This window comes from Elephantulus edwardii, unplaced genomic scaffold (assembly GCF_000299155.1).
Source record: "Elephantulus edwardii isolate Elephantulus edwardi_28Jun2011 unplaced genomic scaffold, EleEdw1.0 scaffold00068, whole genome shotgun sequence".
In the NCBI taxonomy this organism is placed as follows: domain Eukaryota; kingdom Metazoa; phylum Chordata; class Mammalia; order Macroscelidea; family Macroscelididae; genus Elephantulus; species Elephantulus edwardii.
In genome coordinates, this window is record NW_006399818.1 from 8,507,361 (window position 1) to 8,533,331 (window position 25,971).

The following is a 25,971-nucleotide window of genomic DNA, read 5'->3' on the forward strand; positions in this document are numbered from 1 at the left end:
ATGTTCGGTCAATTCTGGACTGCAAGATTTGGTAAAACTTTTCAATTTCTTCCTGTTTGTGTCTAGACGTAGGAGCATATATTTGAATAATAGCAATATTAATATTGACAGGTCTTCCTTGTATGTTATTGTTATGTGCCGTCAAGTCGCTTGTGACACATAGTGACCCTATGAACAATAACTCTGAACCCTGCTCTATCCTCATCCAATCATACTGTCTCTGACACACCTACTCCCATTACCTTAGTCACCAAGTCAATCCATCTCATGCAGGGTCTTCCTCTCTTGCGCTGTCCCTCCACCCTTTCGAGCATGATGTCCATCTCCAAGAACTGGTCCCTCCTTGCAACATGTCAAAGTCTGTCAGATAAAGCTTCAGAATCTTTGCCTCCAAGGAGCAGCTTGATTTCACCCTCTCCAGGATGAACCTATTCTCCTTGCAGTCCATGGTATAGTCAATACTGTTCTACAGACGACAATTCAAAGGCACCAATTCTCTTTTTTTCATCCTTAGTCTTTATCCACCTTTCTGATGCACAGCAAGTAACTGTGGAGACCTGGATCAGATGCACCTTAGTCTCCTGATTGACATAAATTCTCTTCAGTACTCTGGAGAGGTCCCCGAGAGCATATTTTCCTAATGCAATTTGTCTTTTGGTTTGTAGATGCTGGCACCAAGAGTGTGGATTGTGGAGAAAAGCAAACTGAAGCTGTTAATCTTCATGTCTGTCATGTTGCTGCAAATCAGCCCAGTGGTGAAAATCTATGTTTTCTTGATGTTGAGCTTCTTGGAATGAATAATTTTTCTCTTCTGTCCGTTTCCCTATGCAATTATTTCATGTTGTTGTTGTTAGGTGCCATAGAGTCGAATGACTCATAGTGACCCTGTGAATAAAAGATCTGAACCTAGTCCTGTCACACACCATCTTCACACTTTGTGACACACAGGAGCCCATTGCAGCAGTCATCATGTCAATCTACCTGGTTGAGGGTCTTCCTCTCCTTCGCTGACCCTCCACCCTTCCTGGCATCATGTCCTTCTCCAAGGAATAGTTCCCTCCTAGCAATATGTCCAAAGTATGTTAGGCAAAGTCTCATCATTCTTGCCTCCAAAGGGCACTCTGGCTGCACCCTCTCCAAGGCACATCTATCCATTTTCTTGGCCATCTGTGGAATGTTCATGGCTCTTCTCCTTTTCCTTTCATCCTTATTTACTGTCTAGCTCTCAGATGCATAGCTAGTAATCAGAAATACCATGGCCTGAATCAGACTTACCTTAGTCCTCAAACTGATATCACTCCTCCTCAATAATTTGGAAAGGTCTCTAACTGCAGATTTCACCAGTGCAATGCATCTCCTTATTTCCTGACTGCTTGTACCAATGGTATTAATTGTGGAACCAAGCAAGATGAAGCTGTTGACAGTTTCAGTCTCCTCTCCATCCATCATGATACTGCCTACTGAACCAGTGGTAAGAATCTTTGTTTTCTTGATATTTTGAGTCACATATACTCTTAAAACCTACACCAATTTCTCCCAATCCACAGTCCCAATTAATGACCTCACTACCTATTTCACAAGCTTCCATGATCATATCACCTATAAGCTCTTTGTCCATCTGTTCTCTTAGACAGCATCTCCACTTGTTCACTGCATACTTTGCCCTCTCAACCACTCAAAGACATTGCCCCCGAAAATACTTTTTCTCTTGCATCCAATTTCCCATTAATAAAATTTACATTAGCTATTTTCCCCTCTATCACTAAAAAACCCCCACCAAACCCTAAGCCCATTTTTAAATCCTACCTTTTTATTCACAGCTCTCTCTCTTTTCTCCCATAAAGTGACATTTATTCCAGTTTATCATGATAGTTAGTTTACACTAATTAATTAAATCTTGGTTTAATTATTAATGGTGCCCTTTTCAAATGTTTTCATTTGAAATGTAAATTACATGGTCAGCCTAACTTTAATGTAAAGATCTTTGAAGGAACTGTCTATGCACAATTTCTCCATAATCCTTAAACCATGTTTTGGACATACTACCCCATGACAACATGCTGTTCTCAAAATTATGAATTCCATCATGTTATTTAAAAAGATCTTTTTGCAGCATTTTTTAACTTAAACTTTCTTCACATAGTTTCAAACCCTCCTAATTTTCCTCTATCACTCTTTAGCTCCCCAGCTGAAACTGTATTGGACAGGTACATAGGAAGTTGATATTTCAACACAGAACCCAGTGCCTGACACATGAAAGTTGGTTTGTTGTTTTCCTTTCTTTTTTAAATATAGCGAGCTGTTGTTTGGGCATACTTTTTAAATTATTTTTTTATCTTATTATTTTGTGTGTACCGTCAAATCGGCTCTAACTGATACAGCAGGAGATTGCCCCTCCTTCTCCAGCAGAATATCTGGTGGATTTGAACCGTGTAACTCTGGGATTGCAGTACAGCTTCTTGCCACAAGGCCACCAGAGCTCCCTTCTGGGGCATATTTTATATTGACATAGTATGCCATAAATTGTGGAAATTTGCTGAAGTAGGATATAAAAAAGATGCTTAACTCGCTCATTCCATACCCCTCTTCAGAACTCTCTTCTCTTCCATGCCTTAAGAATTTCAGTGAGATTTACAAAAACATAACCAAAGCTCTTTTGTTCAACTGTAAGAAATGAGGAGAAAAAATAAACAAGAAAGCAACATAATTATCTTTGTGGTGATAACCTAAGAATTTAGCAAGTACAAATCACACCTATTGAAATTAAAATATCAAATTGCCACAGCATTACCGCTATATTAATATCCCATAACAATGGGATTCCAATTCTTTTTTGGTTATAAAAATTTTAATCTTGCCATTACTTCATTTTTGTGGGCATATCTGCCCATGCCAATTTGTTGCATCTCAAACTGAAGGATTTTTTGCATACGCCAAAGTTTTGCTTTTACTTTTAGCTCAAAGGATCCACAGCTGTTAAGTTCTTTGTGACAGTCCTTTCCCAAGTGCCTCAACTTGCTCATGATGCTTAATTTGAAAAGGTTTTGTGTTGCTTACACTAGAGGTTCACTTCAGTTGCAATGAGCTTAAAGATTGTAAAAGATGTACTTTCATTGTATTCTTATACATTTCACCAACAACTTTCTGAGATATCTGTTTCCTTCTTATTGAAACCTTTACTCATGTTCTTTATTATCATAGTGACCCTATGTACAACAGCTCTGAACTCTACCCTATCCTGAGCTAATCTCGTCTCTGACAGACCTAATGGCATTTCTCCAGTCACTCAGTCAATACGTCTCATCCTTTTCATTAATCATATTCACTATTTGAGTTATTCTTGGTCCTATCAATAGAAATGCTTCTGAATGATTTCAAGAAATAAGCACCTATATTCCTTGAACCACTGTAAGACTCAAGTATTCTGTCACATAAACAGTTCTAGTGTTACAGATTTATTGTTCAAAATGGCTTCTGTAGCATTTACCTGACTTTGCTATGTGGATGGGCAGGAATATGCAAATAGAGCAGGGGACTGGCTAGTCTCCCCATTAAATTGAGCGGCCATAGAAGCAGAATTGGGGAATCTTAACCACCAGCAAAGAAGAACTAGAACATGCAGAGTGGACGTCCTTGGGGCTGAAGATTCCTGCATCCCTTAGACATGGCCTACAGGAACAGCAGTGGCAGCTGTAGCACAGAACTAGAGACCTGACATGGGGAGGCGCTGCCCTTGGGACTGCGATCCCCATGAAACTAGAGCTAAGAGCTTTTGCCCACGTTTGTTGGCAGACTGGGGAGCTAAGAGTATAACTGGCAGCAGAGAGAACTTTGTAACACTGACTAAAGCCACAAGGCTCGAGGCTAAGGTGCCTACAGGCACATTTCAGAAGCTAACCTGACTCACTCTATCTTACTGCCAACCTGAATTATAGCCTTTGACTTCCTAAATATAGTTCTTTATGGTCTGTGTGCTATTGCAAGAGGTTTTGGACCAAGTAGAACAGTAACATTGGTGTTGGGATGAGTAAAGAGAGATGTGGGAGCATGGGTGACATGTATGACTTTACAGGAATTGATTTTGTTATTGCTGGGCACAGTTCCCCTTTGTGGAGTTGATAAAGGTCAGATATGGCCATTCCAATGTGGTCCTTGATCTTTTTACAACAGTGAAGGGTAAACCAAGACCATGAGAAATTTTACTTTCCAGTTGAACATCTGAGGGTTTATTATGAAGAACTGACTTTTGATCAATGGCAAAGTGCTTTTGAGATTTAAAAAATTATTGCATGTTTTATAATACAAATAAATACTTTTACCTCACATTTAGCTTTTCTCTAAAAAGGTTTCAAATTCTTAAACCTGTGTATATTAGGTGCCATCACATTGAGTACAACTCATAGCAACACTATGAACAAAAGATCTGAACCCTGTTCTCTATCCTGTGCCATCCACGCACTTTCCAAACCTGTGTATACACTCAAAATTTCCCTTCATACTATCAAGTGGTTTATAAAACCCATCATGCTCAACAATTTTGTTTCATGTCAGACTGTGTTTTATACCAGAGACACCAAAAGTAGTTTATAAATCAATCAATCTGTTGCATGTTTTAATTACTTTAGGAGCTCATGGGTGATATAAAAGGAGTCCTGGTGCTGCGGTCTGTAGTAAGTTGTGTGGCTATCCCTAAAGCAGGCATCTCTCTGGCAGTTTGAATCTGCCAGCAGCAGCAAGGAAGAAAGATAGGCAATCTTCTCACTTGTTATTTGCAGCCTCTGAAATCCCACTGGATGGTTAGCTCTGAGTCAGAGGCAATAACGGTGATGTAAATTGGTAAAAACTTGACTAAAAAGAGCAGTCTGAGCCCGCCCTGAAGTTGCTCAGAAAAACAGCCTGGCAATATGCTTCTGGAAGCTCATAGTCCTAAAAATTCTATGGAATGCAATTCTAGTCCGATGCACCTGGAGTCAAGGTGCAAGCTAAACTGAGATTGCACTTGAGGGAATTAGGCACAACTGACACCTACCGAGCATCAATCAGTTTCCAGAGAAACTGGATCAGCCACTACTCTTTTGTCTAACGTTCATTCTGTGAAGCCGGTGAAACTGGCAGATCTTGATGGCCACAACAATGGAGGTTACTTACAATCAAAGCCAGGTGACATCCTGGTAGCGTAGCAATACCACGAAGCAGTGTACTAATTTTTCTATGATTGTCACAAATCACCTAAAAGCCCTGATGATTAAAATTCGGTAGAACAGTGTTACAGGTTGAATCATGTCGTTACCCTTGCCCCTCCACAAATATGTAATTCTATGATTTTCAGGACAATGTAATTATCCTATGTAGTGTAAATTCTAATCTCTGTGATGTTAATGAGGTGAGATGAGAGGCAGCTGGGTAATGATGTAGTCCTTCCTATGATGTGATCTGAGATATGCTCCTTCAGTGCCATTAGGACAGGAGGCAATATCCTTGGATCACATTCTTGACTTGATGAAAAGGGAGTTTACCTGGGGTGTGACAATTTCAAGAGAACAGCAGAGAAAAGGAGCTCAGTACCATCAAGAAAGGACACCTCAAGGACACATCCTTTGGATGAAGGTCCCTTGGCTAGGGAAGTTTCTTAACACAGGAGGTGGCCAAGACATAAGGCATTTTCTAAGGAATGCCAGATCTACAGATTCTGAAGGAAACAGACCAAGAGCCATCTCCTTCATTCTAAATTTGGACTTCCAGCCTCTAAAACTGTGAGAGGCTGGATTTGTTGTTAAAGACATCTATTTGTGGTATCTATTACAGTAGTTTTAAATAATGTTTTGCAAATCTCCCCACTACTCACCTTTCCTTTTATTGTGGACTCAGTGTTTATCCCTGTCTATTAATTAACACCAACTATTCTCTCTATATTTCTCCTTCATCAAACAAGAAGAAGAGAATTCTAATTTCCCCTTATCCCACCATTCAAACCTGAAAAATAACCTTGTTACTTCATCCACTCATTTTTTTCTTTCATCAAGTTTATTGAGCACCTACTATGTGCCAGGCACTGTATTAGGCATAGGAAATACAAAGTTGAACAATAACAACAAAGACACAGTTCCTGTCTTCCTGGAGTTTACAATCTAGTGGGTCTGTCATTAATGAAACAAATATATATAAAACTATAATGGTGTTCAATGCTGAGAGAGAGTTGTGTGGTTATGAAAAATGTATAATAGGAGATCTTAAATCTGTCGGGAATTTGAGGCTGCTTCCCTGAGGAAGAAAGTAATGAGCTGAGATGTAAAAGAAAAACACAAATTGACTAGGCAATGAGGAGGGAAATTTCAAGATAAAGGAACAGGGTAAACAAAGGTCCAGTGGAACACTTCAGTCTTACTCCTGATGCTGAAAGAAAAGCAATCAAGGCAGAGTACAAAGTAAAACAGGGAGTAAAATGAGGCAAAGTGGTATTAGTAACAGCTGGCCTCGATTGAGTGCTTTATAGAGGATATGCAGGCTACTGTTCAGTCTCGAGACATTTAACTCACTTAATGTTCAGAACTACTGTATAAAGTAGATCTCATGTTGTTCTTGCTGTAACAACAGCAGCAGCTGTATAAAGTAGAACCTATAGGTTACATAAAATATTGTTATTATAAAAGCAATGAAAAGTCACTAAAGTGTTCTAAGGTAAGAGTGAGAGTGAGGCAGACAGGTCAGCTTGATTAAAATTGCACTTGAAATGTTCACTCTGCCTGCAGTGTAGAGAGAGCAAAGAAAGCAAGCTACCAGACAAGGACTGCTGAAGAGGCCACACAGTAATGCAGGCAAAAGATAGTGATGGCAGATAAGTGGTGAGATTTGAGAGATGTTTACAAAGTAAAATGACAGGACCTGAGAGCTTAATTATGGAAAGCAAACAAAGAGGAGGATGGTGTCCAAGATGAGATTTACATTATTAATTTGGAAATCAGGGTGAATTCAGAGAGAGAGAGGGGAAGATGCGTTGATTAGACTGGAAGTTACTAACTACTTACTAAGAGGAAACTGTAATTCTTGGTACTGACCAACACTGAATAACAGAAACAATACTAAAATGAAAAACCAGAAAGGAGTTTCTGGCAAATTTTCTCACATATATTTGCCTGCAATCATGCATAACCACTAGTACAGGGCTTAAATAAAAGTAGTGCCTTATCACAACTAGTAGTGGCACATGGGTCTTTTGAACTTCTAGGACAGGATGAGAAAACAAAATAAATATCAAAAACATGTTTTTTCAGATGACCATTCCCTAAATCATTAATATTTCTCTTAAAGAAATTTAGACAAAGAAAACTTCAGTTATTTCTAATCTACAGCCATTAAAAAACCCTATTAAGTATAATACTAGGTTTATTCCTATATTTCTTGTTAAGATCTGGGGTTAAGTAAAAACTATCCTTTCTTTTTTTTTTTGAGTGTTTGAATATATAAACATATCCTACCATTTACATCCTCTACACACATTATATTCATCTTTAAAAGGAGACATAAAATACATTACATGAATCCTTCCACAAAAAAGAAAAATCTGTGAAGTTATGATTAAACTAAAATAAAACATAAACTGGACTTTGAGTTAAAAGAGAGGTTACTAATTGTCATTTTAGTCAAGTCACGTGTCCTGAGTTTAAAGATACTTGTTTAATTTTTATTTTAATTGCTAAAATGTACAGATAGTTCAAATTCACCGTCTGCTTCACAGGGGAAAGATGGGTAATCTCCTCTTATGCAATTTACAGCTTCTAAAAACCCACTGAAAGTTCAGCAATGAGTCAGTTCTGACTTAACGTATCAACAACCACCATCTACTTCATAATTAAGTTCTGGAAATTATGAGACAGTGTTTTTCAAAGTGCCTTGGGAGTTTTAAATCTCTATAAAAATATTATTTCTTATAAATTAAAATAGTATTTCTTATAAATTAAAAAGAAATCCAATACCATATATAGAATGCTCAGATCCTTCTTACTCATTTTCTTTACTACTTATATGATTTTTTAAGGGGAAGACCAAGTATGTTTCCTGCATTCCCATTAATAAAGATTGGTACTCTATGATGGGCATAAGGACATACATTTTTAATCTAATTAGACCTTTGCACTGCATTTAAACTAAGGCTCTTCTATAGTTCAAAACTGAACATGGTTGATTTTTTTTTAAATACTGAGGTAAAACACTAACAATTTAATCTGTTCTTCACTGTATTCTCAGCTCTTGAGAAAGTGTCAGTTTTTCCTAATGATGTCGTCCATGGAATTGGTATTATAGAAAGGGGTTTAATGAGGCCAGTACTGTGTAAATAAACATTTATATCATTCCAACACAATGTAAATACTATTTCTCCAAAAGATCTCAGATAGAGGGATGGCTATTATAAATCATGCTGAGCAAGCAAAGCACCAGAAAGTGTCTCAATGAGCTTAGAATTTTCAAGTATCTTAATGAAATGATAATCCAGCTGTTTGATGTTTATCTTAGATATATTTAAGAATATGAATTTTAAAATAGACCCCACTAAGTTTAAATCTATCAGAAATATATTGTAAATCTTTTTTAAAAAGGCTAGTTTTTAAACACTCATTACTTTCATTTTATAACACAATTGAGATTCTCTCATGTTAATTCCAACTTCAACAATCCCTAGAAAATAGATTTCAAATTTTATCAATTATTCCATTTATAGAAGATTGTACATGTCACATAGAACATTAATCAAAGCTAACTTTATAAATTCAGTATGAGCAAATACCCACCTAATTTGGTACTATAAGAACGGTATGAAATTGTTTAATGTGTGCAAAGAAAATTCTCTGAAAAACATTCCCCTTTAAGGAGGAACGATGAAGGCAAAAAATGAATATAAATAGTATTAATTAAAATTTATACAATTACAAATACTACCAAATTTAGCAGGACAGTTAAATTATTCTTTTATGTCTAGTAGTAAATGTTTTAAGGAATGTATAAGTAATAAATTTTAAATCATTTGACCATATATACTCTTGATATTTTGCTTTTTTTTACAGTTTGTGCTTTTTATTTTTACAATTGTACCATTCTTATGTTGCAAACCATATCTTCAAGTTATAAAGTTTACCATCATTTAAAATTCTTTTTTCACATTTTCAAGTTACTTCATAATTCAGCAGGGTGATGATGTCTCTGAGTGTTCAAACCCAGTATTTATATTATTTATTAATTTCACCGGTTTTTTTACAGTAATTAAATATAGACTTAAGTACATTATTTTTGTTAACATTTAAAATGCAGCCTTCTTTTTATTTTACATTAGCCCTAAAACCATTGAATCTTTGTAAATAACAATGACTTATTAACAAATAGTGAGAAAGAGATTCAGCAATTGGTGTGAGCACAACTATTTTCATAAATGCCTATAGTGATATCAAAATTAGGAAATGACATCTTCTTGCCATTAGCGTGTAATTATTTTACAGTATGAGTAGACTTCCCAGGTCACACCAATTAAAAAGAGGGTTAAACCCTAAAAACATAACAACCAAAAGACTGTAATACCTATACCGAATACTTTTTAAACTGCTTTTGGAACAGTAACCACTTCACCACATTCCATTTCATTTTATTGTCTTTTCATGAAAAGGAGACTCTTCCATTAATTGGTAACACTCACATTGTGAATATAAACTTCCTATTCCAGAACTAGAATTTGAGTGCTTGGGTGGCATTCCTGCTATTCGACTGACATCTTCTTTATTTGATGGAGAAGAGCCTCTTTTTCCAAGTGAGCCTCGGCAAGAGCCATTTTAGCTTTAGCCAGTTCCTGTTTAAGAAATTCATTTTCCTCCAGGAGCTGAAACCAGAAGTTTGGAAAATAAGTGAATGATTTTCTGAAAATATTTATAGACTATTAAAACGGTTTTCAAAACTACAACATTTGAAATAATGAAAATATCTGGCACTGGGAAGGGTGCAATTAAACTGAAGATTGCTTTAGGAAATTTTATAGAAATACACATGCCCATAAAATTCACAGGCTCTGAACCAGTAACTCGAAAAGATTACTGACTTCTAACTTGACCCGTCAATAGTTACTTTGCTGAATTTTCATTTTTATTCCTGGACCCCTCTGTAGCTTTAGATTTTGCAGACATTTACTCTTCCTTCTTGGGCTTTTAGGCTGGACTTCTTTTGTGTTCAACTTTCACTGCTCTGGTTTCTTCATCTTTTCCCCTGTTGGCTCCACCTTACTCAAACAAACAAAACCTCTGATATTCTTTAAGATTTCATAGGCCATCTCCTTTTGTCACTGTAGTCTGGAATGATCTCATAAAGCTTATAACTCCACCTCTAACAAGATATCAATAACTTGACACAGTACAGCCTTTTCTCCTGAGCTTCTGAACAGTCTGGTTAGATTATTCATTGAGATGGCCATTCCTCTTTTTTTAATTGAGATTTTAATGAAAATTTAGAGAGAGCCTGGATTTCTATTAATTCATTGTTGCACAATTTCTTCCCTGTCCCTCCCAACTCCAGTTTGCTTTTCTCTTTGAAAAAAAAATTTAAAAAAATCTGTCATTGTTGTCCAATTCCCCACCCCTACCCTAGTCCACTTTACAATGCAGCTCTTATTCTGGACTGCTATACACATAATACCTAATCACACATTCTTTTTAAGCAGTTCTTTCCCTCACCTGTTTCCATGCAGTGCACATTATTTATCCCTTTTGTCTTAGTTTCTCCCAACCTCGATGTCAGTCCTGATTTACAACAGTAGCATTATGCAACAAATATGAGAAATCATCTCACCCCAGTAACAACAGCAAAATTCAGCAGAGCAGCAAACAACAAATGCTGGCGAGGTTGTGGAGAAACTGGAACCCTTATTCACTGTTGGTGGAAGTGTAAAATGGTGCAACCACTCTGGAAGGCAGTTTGATGCTTTCTCAAAAAGTTGGAAACAGAAATACCATTTGACCTAGAAATTCCACTACTGGAAATATACCATAAAGAAACCAGAACTGCCACCCAAGCAGACAGCAAAGGAACTGAAACAACACATGTGCCCATCAACAAACAAACAGACTGAGAAACTGCACTAAAGTCACACAATGGAGTACTATGCAGCACTGAAAAACAAGGAACTCATGAAATATTATATGCAATGGATGATCCTGGAGGACTTTATACTGAGTGAAATATTAGTCACAAAAGGACAAATATTACATTCCTCTTTTACTCTTTTAAGACTCAACTCAAATGCTTGTCGTTGGGTTGTGTGTGTGTGTGTGTGTTTGTGTGTGTGTGTTTAGAGCCATCCCTCAGCTGTTTGTTGTTGTTGTTATATGCCGTCGAGTCACTTGCGACTCATAGCGACCCTATGTACAACAGCCCTAAACTCCGCTCTGTCCTGTGCCAATTGCACTGTCTCTGATACTCTCATCCCAAATTATCCCAGTCACTGAATCAATCCACCTCATAGAGGGCCTTCCTCTCCTGCGCTGTCCCTCCACCCTCCCAAGCATGATGTCTCTCTCTAAGGACCGGTCTCTCCTCACAACATGTCCAAAGTATGTTAGACGGAGCCTCAGAATCCTTGCTTCCAAGGAGCCACCCGGTTTAACTCTTTCCAGGACAAATCTGTTTGTCTTCCTAGCAGTCCATGGTATTCTCAATACTCTTCTCCAGCACCACAGCTCAAAGACATCTATCCCTCAGCTACCTCAATTAAATTCACAGGTGGGGAAAAAAAACCCCAACCCCAAACCAAAACAACCCCCAAACTTAATTGCTATGGAGTAAGAACTGTCAAAATGGACTCTTGCAGGAGTTTTCAGAGGCTGTAAACTGCACAGGAAGAAACTGTCCATCTTTCTCTTTAGGAGCAGCTGGTGAGTTTGAACAACTTGCCTTTATTTCCCTGTACTTCCCCTATCTCTAGCATAACACTTGACACAGAATGCTGTGATCACCAAATGCACACTTCTGCCTTCCCCATTCCAGAGTTCTGCAGCAGATACAAACAGTGTACTGTTCAAACCAGAACTGGCACCTAACTAATCCTGATTGAACAGAAGAATGGATGCACTGTGTTACTATCATACGGAAATAAAACTCTGATGAACATTTTCATGTGCAATAGCAAAAAATCAGAAGCAACTGAAATGAAAACAAATGTTAGCAACCCTGTGTAAAACAGCCCTAAAACCTGCTCTCTCCTGTGCCAACTTTATTGTCTCCAACACACCTATCCTCCTTAACCTAGTCACTGAATCAATCCATCATGTCGATGGTCTCCCTCTTTCTCTGTCCCTCCATCCTTCCAAGTACAATATCCCCTCCAAGGATGAGTCCCTCCTTGCAACATGCCCAAAGTATGTCAGATGAAGTCTCAGAATCCTTGCCTCCAAGGAGCAGCCTGCCTTCACCCACTCTAGGATAAACCTGTTTGTTCACCTGGCAGTCCAAAAATAATATACACATTATGTTGTAAATTTTTTTAAAGGAAAAAAAAGCCTAAGAGTAAAGTACACAAATATACTGACTGCACTACAGGAGATTAAGCTTAGGTTGATTTCAACCCATAGCAGCTCTATAGGATAGACTACAGGACAGAGAACTGCCTTTGAGAGTTCCAAGACGGTGAATCTTTACCGAAGCAGACAGACTGCCCTATCTTCTTCCTGCAGAATGATCAGAACCACTGAAGGGTTTAAACTTCTGACCAATTATCAAGCAAGCACTGTAACCCCTGTGCCCATTGCTGCTGTTGTTGTGTGCCATTGAATTGGAACTGAGTCATAGCTGACACTCCAGCAGGTTTTCAGAGGCAGTAAATCACATGTGAGGGAACCACCCATCTTCCTTCCCATGATGCAGCTGGAGGATTTGCACCATGTGCTTTTGTGACTGCAGTGCAGCTTCTCATTACTAGGCTACCAGAGCTCCCTGTCCACAGGAGGTATTGAAGTTACTCTCTATATTTTAAAATAGCTCCTCAAAGGTTCTGAATTACTACAATACTTTAAAATACTGAAATGAGTCTATCCTGCAGGAAGTCTCCCTATTTTGCAATTGCTGGGGTTAGACCCTCCTGCCCTCCCTCAGCCACAGCCCCCTACTTAGTCCTCTACTTCCTCAGTGGGGAGACTGGCTGGCATAATACACAGCAAGCTGTGGTGCTAGTTCACAGCCACGCTGCTCTGGTGGTTCAAATCCACCAGTGGCCACGCAGGCACCCTCGCATAGGCAGTCTCCTCCCATGCAATTTCATCTTCGGAAATATAATGAAGGGTCAACTGTGAGTTTGAACTGACTCTACGACAATGAGTCTGAGTTTTTAAGAGCATTTTCTCACTAGACTTCATCTTCTAGGAAAGCTGAGCAGAAAGCAGTACTGTATGTATGGCTTCTAGCACCATCCGTGGGCTCAATAAGCATGACTTATAAAACCAGTATTTTCACTATTTCAAAATTTATACTTAACAATTTTAATTGCTAATGCTTAATACTATTTTTACCTGTTCCTTAGTCAAGTTCTGAGAAGAGCAATGAACCTCTGGACTTGTTTGAGTGGTCTGAGTGACACTTTGGTGCTTCTTAAGGTCACGACTGCCATGGGTCAGGGACACCGAATCACTCTCTTCCCAGTCACTTCCAGTGTTAATTATCTGAGAATCTGATCAAACAAAATGCTCAGATGAACTGGCTTCCATACTTGACAAATTTCTATTGTAAAACATTATTTGTAAATGAGTATATATTATTATGTGAACAATGATACAACACAGGTAACATTAACTCTGATTACTGATAACAGCTGCCCAAACCAAGTGGGCTGTGAGGTGTACAAAAGAAAAAGTAGAAATTTGATGCTGTGCTTTTGTCTTCCCTGATAAAAGAATACAAAAAATAAACTTACAAAAATTTACACTGAGTATTATAATTATTAAAAGTATATTTCTTGTTTGTTAGGAATGTAAAATGAGTGCAAGTACATAAAATAAACCTGTAAAATGTGCAAGAACAAAGTTAGTATTAAGATTCTTAGAGGTTTCATTTTTAAAAAAGAAAAAAGATGCAATTATGATACATATTAGATTTAATACAACAAATTTTGGATGATTATAGACTTTTCTCGCTTTTCCTTGAGTTGATGTAAATATATGTCCACCTTGCAAAAGAAATGGAGATCCATTTATGCTAACTAAAAAAAAAATAATTATATGCCAGAAAATCTCACATACACTTAAGGGTAGAGAACAATGTGGAATCTGAGGAATGGAATTGTTGTCATGTGCCAACATGTGCCTGTAATTCATAGCAACCCTATGTACAACAGCTCTGAAGCCTCCCTGTCCTGCCAGTCTCATTGAATCCAACACAACTACCCCCACTGCCTTAGTTACTGTGTCAAACCATCTCATCAAGGGTATTCCTCTCCTCCTCTGTCCTTCTACCCTTCCAAGCATGATGTCATTCTCCAAGGACCAGACCCTCCTGGCCATGTACCCCAACTAAGTGAGATAGAGCTTAAAAATCTTAGCCTTAAAAGAGAAACTTGGTTTCACCTCTTCAAGACAAATCTGTTTGCTTTAGGCAAATAAAAAACCCTTAATACCCTCTCTGATCCCCAATTTAAAATTAATTACAAGGGGAAAAGATGCATACTACATAGGATTAACATTTCTGTATTTCATTGATATAGATAGCATGTCAGTACAAATTTAAAGCTAATTCTAGTAAGTTAATGTTTATTTGTTGCTCTACGGAAGCAAAGATTTTGAAGCTCGGTCTCAGATACTTTGAGCATATGGACAGGAGGGACCAGTACTTGGAGAAAGGTGGTTGGAAAGGTGGAGGGGACAGCACTACATGAGACTGAAAGACACAGTAACTGGGGTAAAGGTGGTAGGTGTGTTAGAAATAGTGGGATTGGCTCAGGATAAGGCAATGTTTAGAGCTATTGTGCATAGGGTTGTTATAAGTTGTAGGTGACTCGATGGCACATAACAATAATAATATTTATCTGGTAAGACTTTTAACAATAATTATAGAAATAACTAAAAAGATATTAAAATAAAATGAAAACATGTGTCAATGTGATCTTATTTTTTTTTATATATGTTCTGTCATTTCACAGAGATTTTAAAGAAGGTAAAACAAAAGCATTACCAGTCCCCCATCTTTTACCCTCAACTAGCTATTACTAGAATGAGGTCTAAAACATTTATACTACTACTGATGTGTTTGTTTGTTTGTTGTCTTTCCATGCTACCTTAAAAGATACTAATATTACAGACTTAAAAATATTTTGTTAGAGAATAAATTTTAAAGAAAAAACTACATTATTATAGAAAAGAACTGGGAGGAGGGTAGAGAGAATAGTGCAACAATGAATGAGTGGAAGCCCAAAATCTCTGTAAATGTTTATGAAAATTAATAAAATATAATTATAGAAAAAAAAGAAAATTGAGAAAACCTTAAGAAGAGGGACCAAATTCACCAGAGCATGAGCAATTCTAATGAGTGTTCATGACAAGGCAAATAACATGGAGATGAAGAACTACAAGGGGTATGCTCATTTAGTTACATGTATTTAAAAAGGAGCCAAGTGAAATAAAGCTAACAAAGGAGATAAGTCTGTAAGATTAAGAAATCCTTTCTTACTTTCACTCAAAATACATTTGTACAATGGGCAATGTAGATGAGTTCTTTTGAGAGACAGGTCCAAACATAGCTATTTCATTATAACGTACTGAAATAATCTTGTAATCTTCCACTATTGTATTAACGATATGCATCAATATTAGCCATAAGCTTGAATGAAAACTAAAGAATCAAAACAAAAACAATTCAACTTAGAAATGTCAGCAGCTAATCATCATATATACATACCTCTAATACGAAAAGAGCCATCATCATTTCTTTCTACTACAAGGTGATCAATATGGACAATTACAGGCTCTGGTTCAAGGGATATCGTACTACTACGTGGACTGTCATCCTACAGGAAAGAGAAACAGTATTTGCACGTTGTTCTTAAAATAAGCGAGAAAATTAAAATAATCATTTTCTTAAACATTAGTAAAAAAAATTTTAAGGAGCAGGTAAGAAATACATCACTACATGTTTTAGCAAGAAGGTATATTCAGTGAGAAAACTGCCTGTTCTATCTGACATTCTCTGACTTACAAGAAGGCTATGTAATTTACCATAGGCACTATCTTTTTTTTCCCCATAAACTCTATCTTAATTAATGCTGATAGAAACATCTACTTCAGAGAAAGTACATTCTTAGATATGAATCAGAAGTCCAGGTAGGTAAAGCGAGCATTTAGGATATGACAATACAAACAGACATTAACATACTTTTAAATTTATTTTTGTGTTGGAAATTTGTATCTTCATTGGCATCACTGTTGCAATAGTTTCATCTTCCAAAAAATGTTGAATATTCATAAGAGTAGACGTTAGAAACTCAGTGCTAAAATCTACTATATGGCATTGGAGATAGCCATTTTTTTCTGCAAGCAAAGAGTGTACTACTGCACCAGGCCCACTTTCAAATCTCAGAGTGATTGTAGGAGAGGATTTGGAATGCATTACAGCTTTCTGATCTGAACCTATGAAAAATAAACACAAACATTTTAATGTTTTAGCACAATTAAGAGTATCAATCTGTTATTTATCCTTAAGATGTTAGCTTGAATTTTCAAAATATTAAATAATAGATGAAAAGTCTTGATGATTACCCTGAGTTCATTTAAATATTTAAACTGCATATACATATATATAATAATCTTAGTCTCCATTTTTCATAGGCAGCTTTCAACTACTGTATTATAGACTTTGTAGTATTTTTTCCCTCTCTAATGTCTATATTTTAGGTATGGAGAAAGCATGTCACAGTGTCTCTGATACAATATACCTCTGATGGCTTGCATTCAGCTGCTAATCAAAAAGCTGAAGGTTCAAATCCTCCTAGTAGCAGTTGTTGTTGTTATGTGTTGTCGAGTCACTTGTGACTCATAGCGACCCTATGAACAACAGCCCTACACTCTGCTCTGTTCTGTGTCAATCGCACTGCCTCTGACAATGCCATCCCGATTACCCCAGTCACTGAATCAATCCACCTCATAGAGGGTCTTCCCCTCCTGCGCCTGCCCTCCAACCTCCCGAGCATGATGTCCCTCTCCGAGGGCCTGTCCCTCCTTGCAACATGCCCAAAGTATGTCAGATGAAGCCCCAGAATCCTTGCTTCCAAGGAGTATCCTGGTTTAACCCTCTCCAGGTTGAATTTATTTGTTTTCCTGGCAGTCCATGGTATATTCAATACTCTCCTCCAGCACCACAGCTCAAAGGCATCAATTCTCCTTCTATCCTCCCTAGTCACTGTCCAACTCGCTGATGCATAACAAGTGATTGCAAAGACCATAGCCTGTATCAGACGCACCTTAGTCTCCAGAGTGGTACCACTGCTCTCCAGTACCCTGGAGAGGTCCCTAATAGCAGACTTTCCCATCACAATACGTTTTTTGATTTCTTGGCTGCTGGTGCCAAGTAGTAGTAGTTTAGAAAAAATTGTGGGTGACCTGGTTCCACTAAGATTATAGCCTGGAACACCCTAAGAACCTCAGTTTATTCCTTAAAACATGACGTCACCATGCCATGAGTAGTAAGTGATTAAGGGCAGGAAGTTTCTTTATGTTTGTTCTGATGAGTACTATTAATCAATCATCAAAATAAACCAATGATGAGTTTTTAAAATTTCTAAGAATTCTTTAAAAACTCATAGATATTTGTAATAATAAAGTTCATTATCCAATGCCACTGTTGTTGTTGTGTACCACTGACAGAACCAACCCATCCAGTGGGTTTTCAGAGGCAGTTAACTACACGGGAGGAGATTACCCATCTCTCTCCCACAGACAGAGCCGCTGTTGGCCTCAAACCAGGTGCCTTCAGGATTGCAGCACAGCTTCTTGCCACTAGGCCACCATTACTGAAGAGTTTTTCAAGGCCACAATCCCAAAGCTTGAGCAAAGTGATGAGTAGAACAGAAGCACACACAATGGATTAGAGAGTATGCCATGAATCTGGATCCAACTTTAATGATGATTCCCCATTGGGTTTCTTAGGCTATTATGCCCTGGAAGTACTAAAGTCTTCTTATTCTGTCTATGACCACTGAGTCAAGTTAGAAGCATACTGACACTATAAAGAGAGTAGAACTGGCCCACAGGTTTTTCCAAGGCAGCCAGAATGCTCCTTAGACGTGAGAATAGTCAGATGCCGTCTCACATACTTTGGGCATGCGATCAGGAGAGGTCAGTCGCTGGAGAAGGACATCATGGGTGGTGGACATGAGGGTCAGAGAAAATGAAGGAGACTTTCAACAACTGGATTCACACAGTGGGTGCAACAATCGGCTCACGCACAGCAATGGTCTGAGGCTGATACATGACCAGGCAAGTTTTCATTCCGTTGTAAAGAGGGCTGAGAGGAGTTGACACCAGCTGGATGGCATCTGACAACAATAAATTTTTACAGCAGTAGACGGACACATTCCCCACCACCCCCGCGAGTAAACTGCTGCCTCAAACCATTAACCTTTCAATTAACAGCCAAACACTTAACCACTGGACCCAAAACATCCAAATACAACAATAAACAGAAAAACAAATTAAACAAAAGCATTTAACTGTATTAATTGTTCATGTTTGAGAGACTGCAGTGTATATAAACTATAGTTCAAACACTATCTTCATTAATACGGTTTACTGTTTGAACGCTCCAGGCTGTGCTGTTGTTTTTTCTACTCTTTCCCATTCCCATCTTTTCTTTTGTTTCTCTTTAAACAAGTTAAGATACTTAGGGGGGAAAAAAGAGTATTAGCTGCACTGACACTGTAAATCATACATTAGAAACTTTCGAATGATTTCTTCAGTTAGTAACAAAATCAAACAATCTAATAATCCATGGCTCTGAATGAGACATGAAGAGTAATGGAAAAGTTACGCAAATTGAAATAATCTAGGAGTATATATATTAGAAAGTGTTTAACTGGGTCTAGGTTTTGAAATCTTCTTTCCCCTTCTACTATGGCACCTAGCAACATGAAATCTTTCTATACTCTTATTTAGCTTCTCCCATGTTGCATGCTACTGGAATTTAGACTTGCTAATGAGACTGTTAACAGCTATAGTTTGCTTGGCTCCACAGTCAACACCCTTGGCACCAGCAGCCAAGAAATCAATAGACATATTGTGATGGGAAAGTCTGCTGGTAGGAATCTCTCCAAAGTGCTGAAGAGCAATGGTGTCACTCTAAAGACTAAGGTGGGCCTGATAAAGGACATGGTCTTTGCAAATCACTTGCTATGTGTCAGAAAGCTGGACAATGACTAGGGAGGATAGAAGGAGAATTGATGCCTTTGAGCTGTGGTGTTGGAGAAGAGTATTGAATATACCATGGACTGCTAAGAAAATGAACAGGTTCATCCTAGAGAGGGTGAAACCAGGCTGCTCCTTGGAGGCAAGGATTCTGAAGCTTTGTCTGACATACTTTGGACATGTGGAAGGAGGGACAGGTCCTTGGAGACGGATGTCATGCTTGGGAGGGTGGAGGGCAGGCGCAGGAGAGGAAGACCTTCTATGAGGTGGATTGATTCAGTGACTGGGGTAATTAGGGTAGGTGTGTCAGAGACACACACGATTGTGCCATTGGCATAGGCTAGAGCAGGGTTTAGGGCTGTTGTACATAGGGCCACGGGCAACTCGACGGCACATAACAAAAATATAAAATTCTCAGATGGTTTTACAAGTTCTGGCAGCAAAATGGTTAAACAGTCAGCTGCTAACCAGAAAGCTGGTGGTCTGAACTCACCAGATGCTCCTGGGGTAGAGGGAGCACCTTGCAATCTACTCCCAGAAGGTCATGGCCTTGGAAACCTTGGGAGGCAGTTTTACTCTGTCTTACATTGTAAGTTAGAATACAACAAAAAATTCTCCCCAAAATTTCTCCTATGATGCTGGCCATGGACAAATGACACATTTACCTACAGTTCTCAGGATTTTAGGACAGAATAATTAAATGATGTGGGGTTCTATCTATTTTAACATGGTAGGCACAAGATATCATACTCTATATAGCAAATAAAATTATATAGCTCAATTACTTTGCAAAAGATGAAAAATAAACCCCCAACAAAACCTAATCACTGTTATTCTTTAATACAACTATTTTCCTAAAGATAAATTCATTTCTTCAAATGAATGAAAGGAGGATGGATTAATGGCTTAGTGGTAAGGAGTTGAGCTGCTAACCTAAAGGTACAGGGTTCAAACACAGCAGCTGCTTCACATGAGAAAGATGGGTAATCTTCCTGTGTGATTTACAGCCTCTGAAAACTTTCTAGAGGGACAGCTATGAGTGGGTTCCAACTGGTACATAACACTCACTTCACACAGTATATATTATTTAAATCTCTGTCTAAGCCAACCTGGTGATCTTAGAATGAAGTACTGTAAGAATAAGATACATAGTGTTTTTTCCCAATTACCAAGTAACATGCCAGCATAGAAAACGTTTGCTTATAAGAAGACAACAGAATAGAGACTGAGATTTATTCCAGGATGAAACTCAATTTGACCTTATAGGATGACTTAATCACTCTTTTCATGCAGAAAGAGCTCAGGATTTTTAGATCCATTAATTCAATGAATGGAAAAACTAAAAAAGTATGACTATGAACTTAACATTAGCATAATAAAAAAGAATGTAAAGGATATACCTTCAACAAATTCTACAGGTCTAATAACCTAATAAAAATCAGGCATGGAAATAAAGTCACCTTAAGAAATACGTTCAAAATCTTTCAAATGTCCATGATTACTATTTTTATTTATTTATATATACATATACATATACATATATATATATATATATAAAATTTTCTCTTAATTCAGTTATGTCAAAGATAGAACTGATGAATAATATATATTCATAATACATGTATAATAAATAAAAATTTAAATCCTATTACTTTTTAAAAAACCCCATAAGGCTAGTACAAAGAACACATGTTTTACCTACTGAACGCTGACCAAGGTAATGCCGGAAGCTGATGTTCCCTAACTGATCTGGCGTCACTTGGTTCACTTGAAGGCAGATTTCAGTATCTTCTCCTCGGATGTCCATTTCTCCACTAACACCAGCAATTTTAAACACCACAACTGACATCTATGAATAATTGTATAAGTAATATTAGTATACAAACTTCAAAACTTAATGCAGGAAACTTTCATAACTTCTAAAAAGAAAATTGAGACCACACAACACAAAATATGGACTTCTGACAAAAAGTACATGAAAATTTCATTTTCTTTTCTTTACATTTATCCAAGTCCATACACTATACTCCCCAAGCTATAAAGACACACCGTATGATATTTCCAAGTAAGCGTTTTTCACTGAGAAAACAAAAAACAGAAGACATTCTTTAATAAAGTGAAAATGATCACACACATATACACACACAAAAAGTTTATAGCTGAAACTCCAGAGAGTTTTCTGAGGCTATAAATCTCATGGAAGATTTCCTATGTTTGTCCTGAGGGGCTGCTGGAGGATTTAAACCTCCAGGGAGGGACAATCTTTGGCCTAGCAGCACATCTCCATATGAATTATACCACCACTAAAAGGGAAACATAATTATTTTCTAAGCCTCCTATAAGAATACTTTACCGAGTTAAACAGACAAGATCCCAAACTCTCTGCCGTCCAATCAGTTCAGACTCAAGGGACCCTTCATTGGGTTTTGGGAGGCAACTTCACTTGATGGGAGGCAACTGCCCATCTCTCTTCCTTGGAGTAACTAGTGGATTCAAACCACTGATCTTTTGGTTAGCAATATAACATATAATGTACTACATTACCAGGATAAAATCATAAAAAAAAACCCCAGAAACACTTATTGCCATAATATTTGGTTGCCAGTTTGGGGCTGGAATTCAGTTTGGGAAGATGAGTGGAGCACCCAAATTCTACAAAGTGTGTTTTCTGGTTTTGTTTGAAACTTGGGTGTGGAATGTTTGTTCACAATTGGGTGTGTGCTGATTGGATCTGGTCTCACATTTAAAAAGGCATTTGGGCCCCTCAGACCTGGTTTTGTTTTTGGTCCAACATTCTTCTAAGTGGGATGGCACTGGTCTGTCAGTTTGCTGTACAGGGGTAGCTCATGATTGTTGTGATGCTAAACACTGTGACACTAATGTATTAAATGTGATAATGGCTGTCCATGGTGGACAGTGTTTAGTGGAGCTTCCAGATTAAAACAGGCGTGGAAGCAGAAGTGGCATCTACTTTCTAAATAAATTGCCTCTGGAAACTCGATGAACTTAGAGAAATGATGAAAGTTATGTAAGTGTTCAGGTCTTTCATTCATAGGGTCACTATGAGTCATCTACGACTCAGTGGCACTTAATAGCAACAACAACATTGCCATGAAGTTGGAACTGACCCTTCTGTGGGTTTTCAGAGGCTATAAATTACATAGGAGACTGTCATCTTTCTTCTGAGGCACAACTGATGAACTCACTAGACCACCAGAGGTGAGCTTAAAATAAATCAGTAAACATTTTTCTTTTATAGAAAGTCTCAAGGTGTGGTCACCTTCCTAGCCATTAAACTTTTTCAAAATAAATGAACTAAAATATAAGGTGAAAAAGTAAGGAAAGTTGGAAAAGAGAACAAACTTCCCACACAAACTGATAATAAAACAATTTTAGAAAAGAAATATGTAAAGAAAAACAATTCCAAGAAAGGGAAGAAGGCATGTTCAAGACTACAAGAAACCAAGTAAATTATCCACAATTAGTTAATAAATTTTCTGTATTAAAGTGCTAAAATATACATACATAATGAATATTTAAAAAAATAAAACTTGATTAGCATTTCTCTTCACAGACTCTTGGATATAATTACCAGGTCATGGTGGTCTTGAGCACCCTCTGAGTTTGTACTGATGGCATCTGGGGAGGTTTCACCATAATTTGGTATGTTTGTGCTGGTATTCACACTCTCTGCTGGGTTCTGGTAATTTGTAATTGAGTTCTTTTTAATACCTAAGACAATACAAAAATCAACTAAGAAATTAAAATTCGTTTTACACATGATCAACGTTTTTGTTGTATAACCAAAAAAAGACCTCTTTCCAAATATAGCAAAGAAAAACCTTATTACGGTAGTGGTGGGTTTTAAGTGCCATCAAGTTGACTACACTCATAGGAACACAGGAGGTGACCCTAGGAAGGTACTGGAACTTTGCCCTATCCTGTTGCATCTTCATAATCTCTGATATGCTCAACCCCATTGTTACAGTCACTGTGTTGACTTGAGGGTTTTCTTTTCCTTCACTGACCCTCTACCTTTACCAGTATGATGTCCTTTTTTCAAGGAGTTGCCCCTCCTGACATCCCAAAGTATGTGAGGCCACGTTTCCCCACCCTGGTCTCTAACGATTGTACTTCCTCCAAGACAGACTCATCTGTTCTTTTGGCAGCCCAAGAGATATTAAAAACAATGAGACCTAATTCTTAGAATAAAATGTTATTCTTTCCCTTTCATTGCCATCAAATCAGAACTGATTCACAGCTGACCCCAGAGAATGTTTCCTGGGCTGTAAAGCTTGTGGGATGGTACTGTTCATATTTCGCCTGCAGTTGATTCTGGTGGATTCCAACCATCAGAGAGATGCCACCTTCGGGTTAGCAGTCCAACTTTCTATGGATTACATGAACAAAGTTCCCTTAAAATGCCACAGATATACACTATAACATTGTATTTCACTTATACATGTAGAGATTGCTGAGATGGTGTATGTTTTATAATGTATACTTTTGCCACAATTAAAACAAAGTTGTAGGCTCTAAAGTTGGGCTTAAAACCCCCTCAGCCTGCATCAACCAATAGGTTTTTTGTTTGTTTTTTCCCCTTTTCCAATAGGATGGTCTCAACTATGTGTCTGTGTCACTCACATTTTGACAATTCTCATAGTATTTTACATTTTTCATAGCACTATTGTACACTTAACAGACTATATAGTACATTGCTGTTGTTATACACCGTCAAGTTGGAATTGATTCACAGCTGATCCTCTAGTGGGTTTTCAGAGGCTGTAAATCATCCAGGGGGATCTGTCCATCTATCTTCTATGGAGTAGCTGGTGGATCAAACTTCAAGTTCGCAGCACAACTCCTTACAACTAAGCCACCAGGCTTCTCTGACTGAAGTAGAGTGTAAACGTACTTTTTATGTGCACTGGAAAAAAAAATTGTATGACTAGCTTTATTGCAATATCCACTTTACTGCAGTGCTCTGGAACCAAGGCCACAATCTCTCTGAGGACTGTGATTAATTAGCAGTACAATTTCTACAGTCACAGTAGATGGATTGAAACCACCTACTCTGAGTAAATCATTTAGCATCTTTGCAAATGATACCACATAATTAATTGAGGTATAAGTATTATAAATAACATAGCAAATAGGGCTAATACATAGCAAATACTCAATATAAATGTTATCTACTATTATAGGGTTAAGGGAGCACTGGTGGCCTAGTGGTAAGAAACTGCACTGCAATTCTGAAGGCAGGTAGTTCAAATCCATCAGTTGCTCCATGGAAGAAGGATGGGCAATCTCCTCTCATGCAATGAACTGTCTCTGAAAACTCACCAGAGGGTCAGCTATGAAATCAGTTCCAACTTGATAGTATATAAGAACAACAAAAAAATAGAGTTCAAATTAAGTTAAGTGATTTAAGCACTTGGAAATAAGTTACCACTATAGTGGTGTTGGGTGTTATGTGCCATCGAAACCCCTGTAACTCATAACGACTCTATGTACATTAGCTCTGAACCCTATCCTGAGCCAGTCCACTGACTCTGACACACCTAAGCCTATTACCCCAGTGACTGTGTCAATCCATCTCATCTGGGGTCTTCCTCTCCTATGCTGTCTCTCCACTGTTATGAGCATGATGTCCTTCTATGTCTATCTGCGGCAACTACTATCTAACTATGGCCCATACTTTTACTCCTACTTACAAAGTCCCTGTTGACTTACTACTGGGGATGCACCTAATATTTTCTAAATCATTCCTACTGTCCTACATTGGAGGAGGTTGCCTCTGAATAAAATGGGAAAACTGTAGTCAAGTCACACATAACCACATTGTATGCACATTTTGAGAATCAGTTGGCTCAGTCTGATAAAAATCTACTGTCAGAGGTCATATAAAACTCTTCTGGCACATGAAGACAATCTACACAAATTCTCCACCACTAATCTGCCAGTTTGCTATACTCTTCTTGGGATGTGTGTTCCTGTGATACTGAAAGCTATACCACTGGTATTTCAAATACCAGCAGAGTCACCCATGACTGTGCTACAATCTTGAATCACCATGGTTCTAATGCACCAGCTGCTCTGCAGGAGAAGGATGGACAATCTCCTGCTTTGCAATTATGTACCATTGAAAACCTGCTGGAGCTAAGGGTCAGTTCCAACTTTCCAGTATTCAACAACAACGAACAGCAACCATGACTGAAAATGAGAAGAGCTGAAACATTCATTAATCAGAATGCAGAATACAGAATGAATCTAGGACAATCAGAAGTTGTCAAAAAGGAAATGGAATGCATTATTAATGTAGTTATTAATATGCTGAAATAGGCTAGTATTAGTCAATTCAAACTGGACAAATATGTAATCTATTATTCTGAGAATGAGAAGTTGAAAAGGCGCAGTGCTGCATTCATCTTCAAAAGAGTATTTCCAAGCAACAAATGCTGGCGAGGTTGTGGAGAAACTGGAACCCTTATTCACTGTTGGTAGGAGTGTAAAATGGTGCAACCCCTGTGGAAAGCGGTATGGCGCTTTCTCAAAAAGTTGCAAA

General features: G+C 37.9%; 1 protein-coding gene across 1 annotated transcript in view; it reads right to left on the reverse strand.

Moving 5' to 3' along the window:
* Positions 1–9,742: 9,742 nt before the first annotated feature.
* The window catches only part of UHRF1BP1L (UHRF1 binding protein 1-like), a 126,735-nt gene continuing 110,506 nt past the window's right edge, over positions 9,743–25,971 (reverse strand). Inside the window, 6 exon segments of the mRNA XM_006888516.1 lie at positions 9,743–9,885; positions 13,544–13,690; positions 15,910–16,018; positions 16,384–16,637; positions 21,105–21,255; positions 22,999–23,138. Coding sequence (XP_006888578.1) covers positions 9,743–9,885; positions 13,544–13,690; positions 15,910–16,018; positions 16,384–16,637; positions 21,105–21,255; positions 22,999–23,138 — 944 coding nt within the window.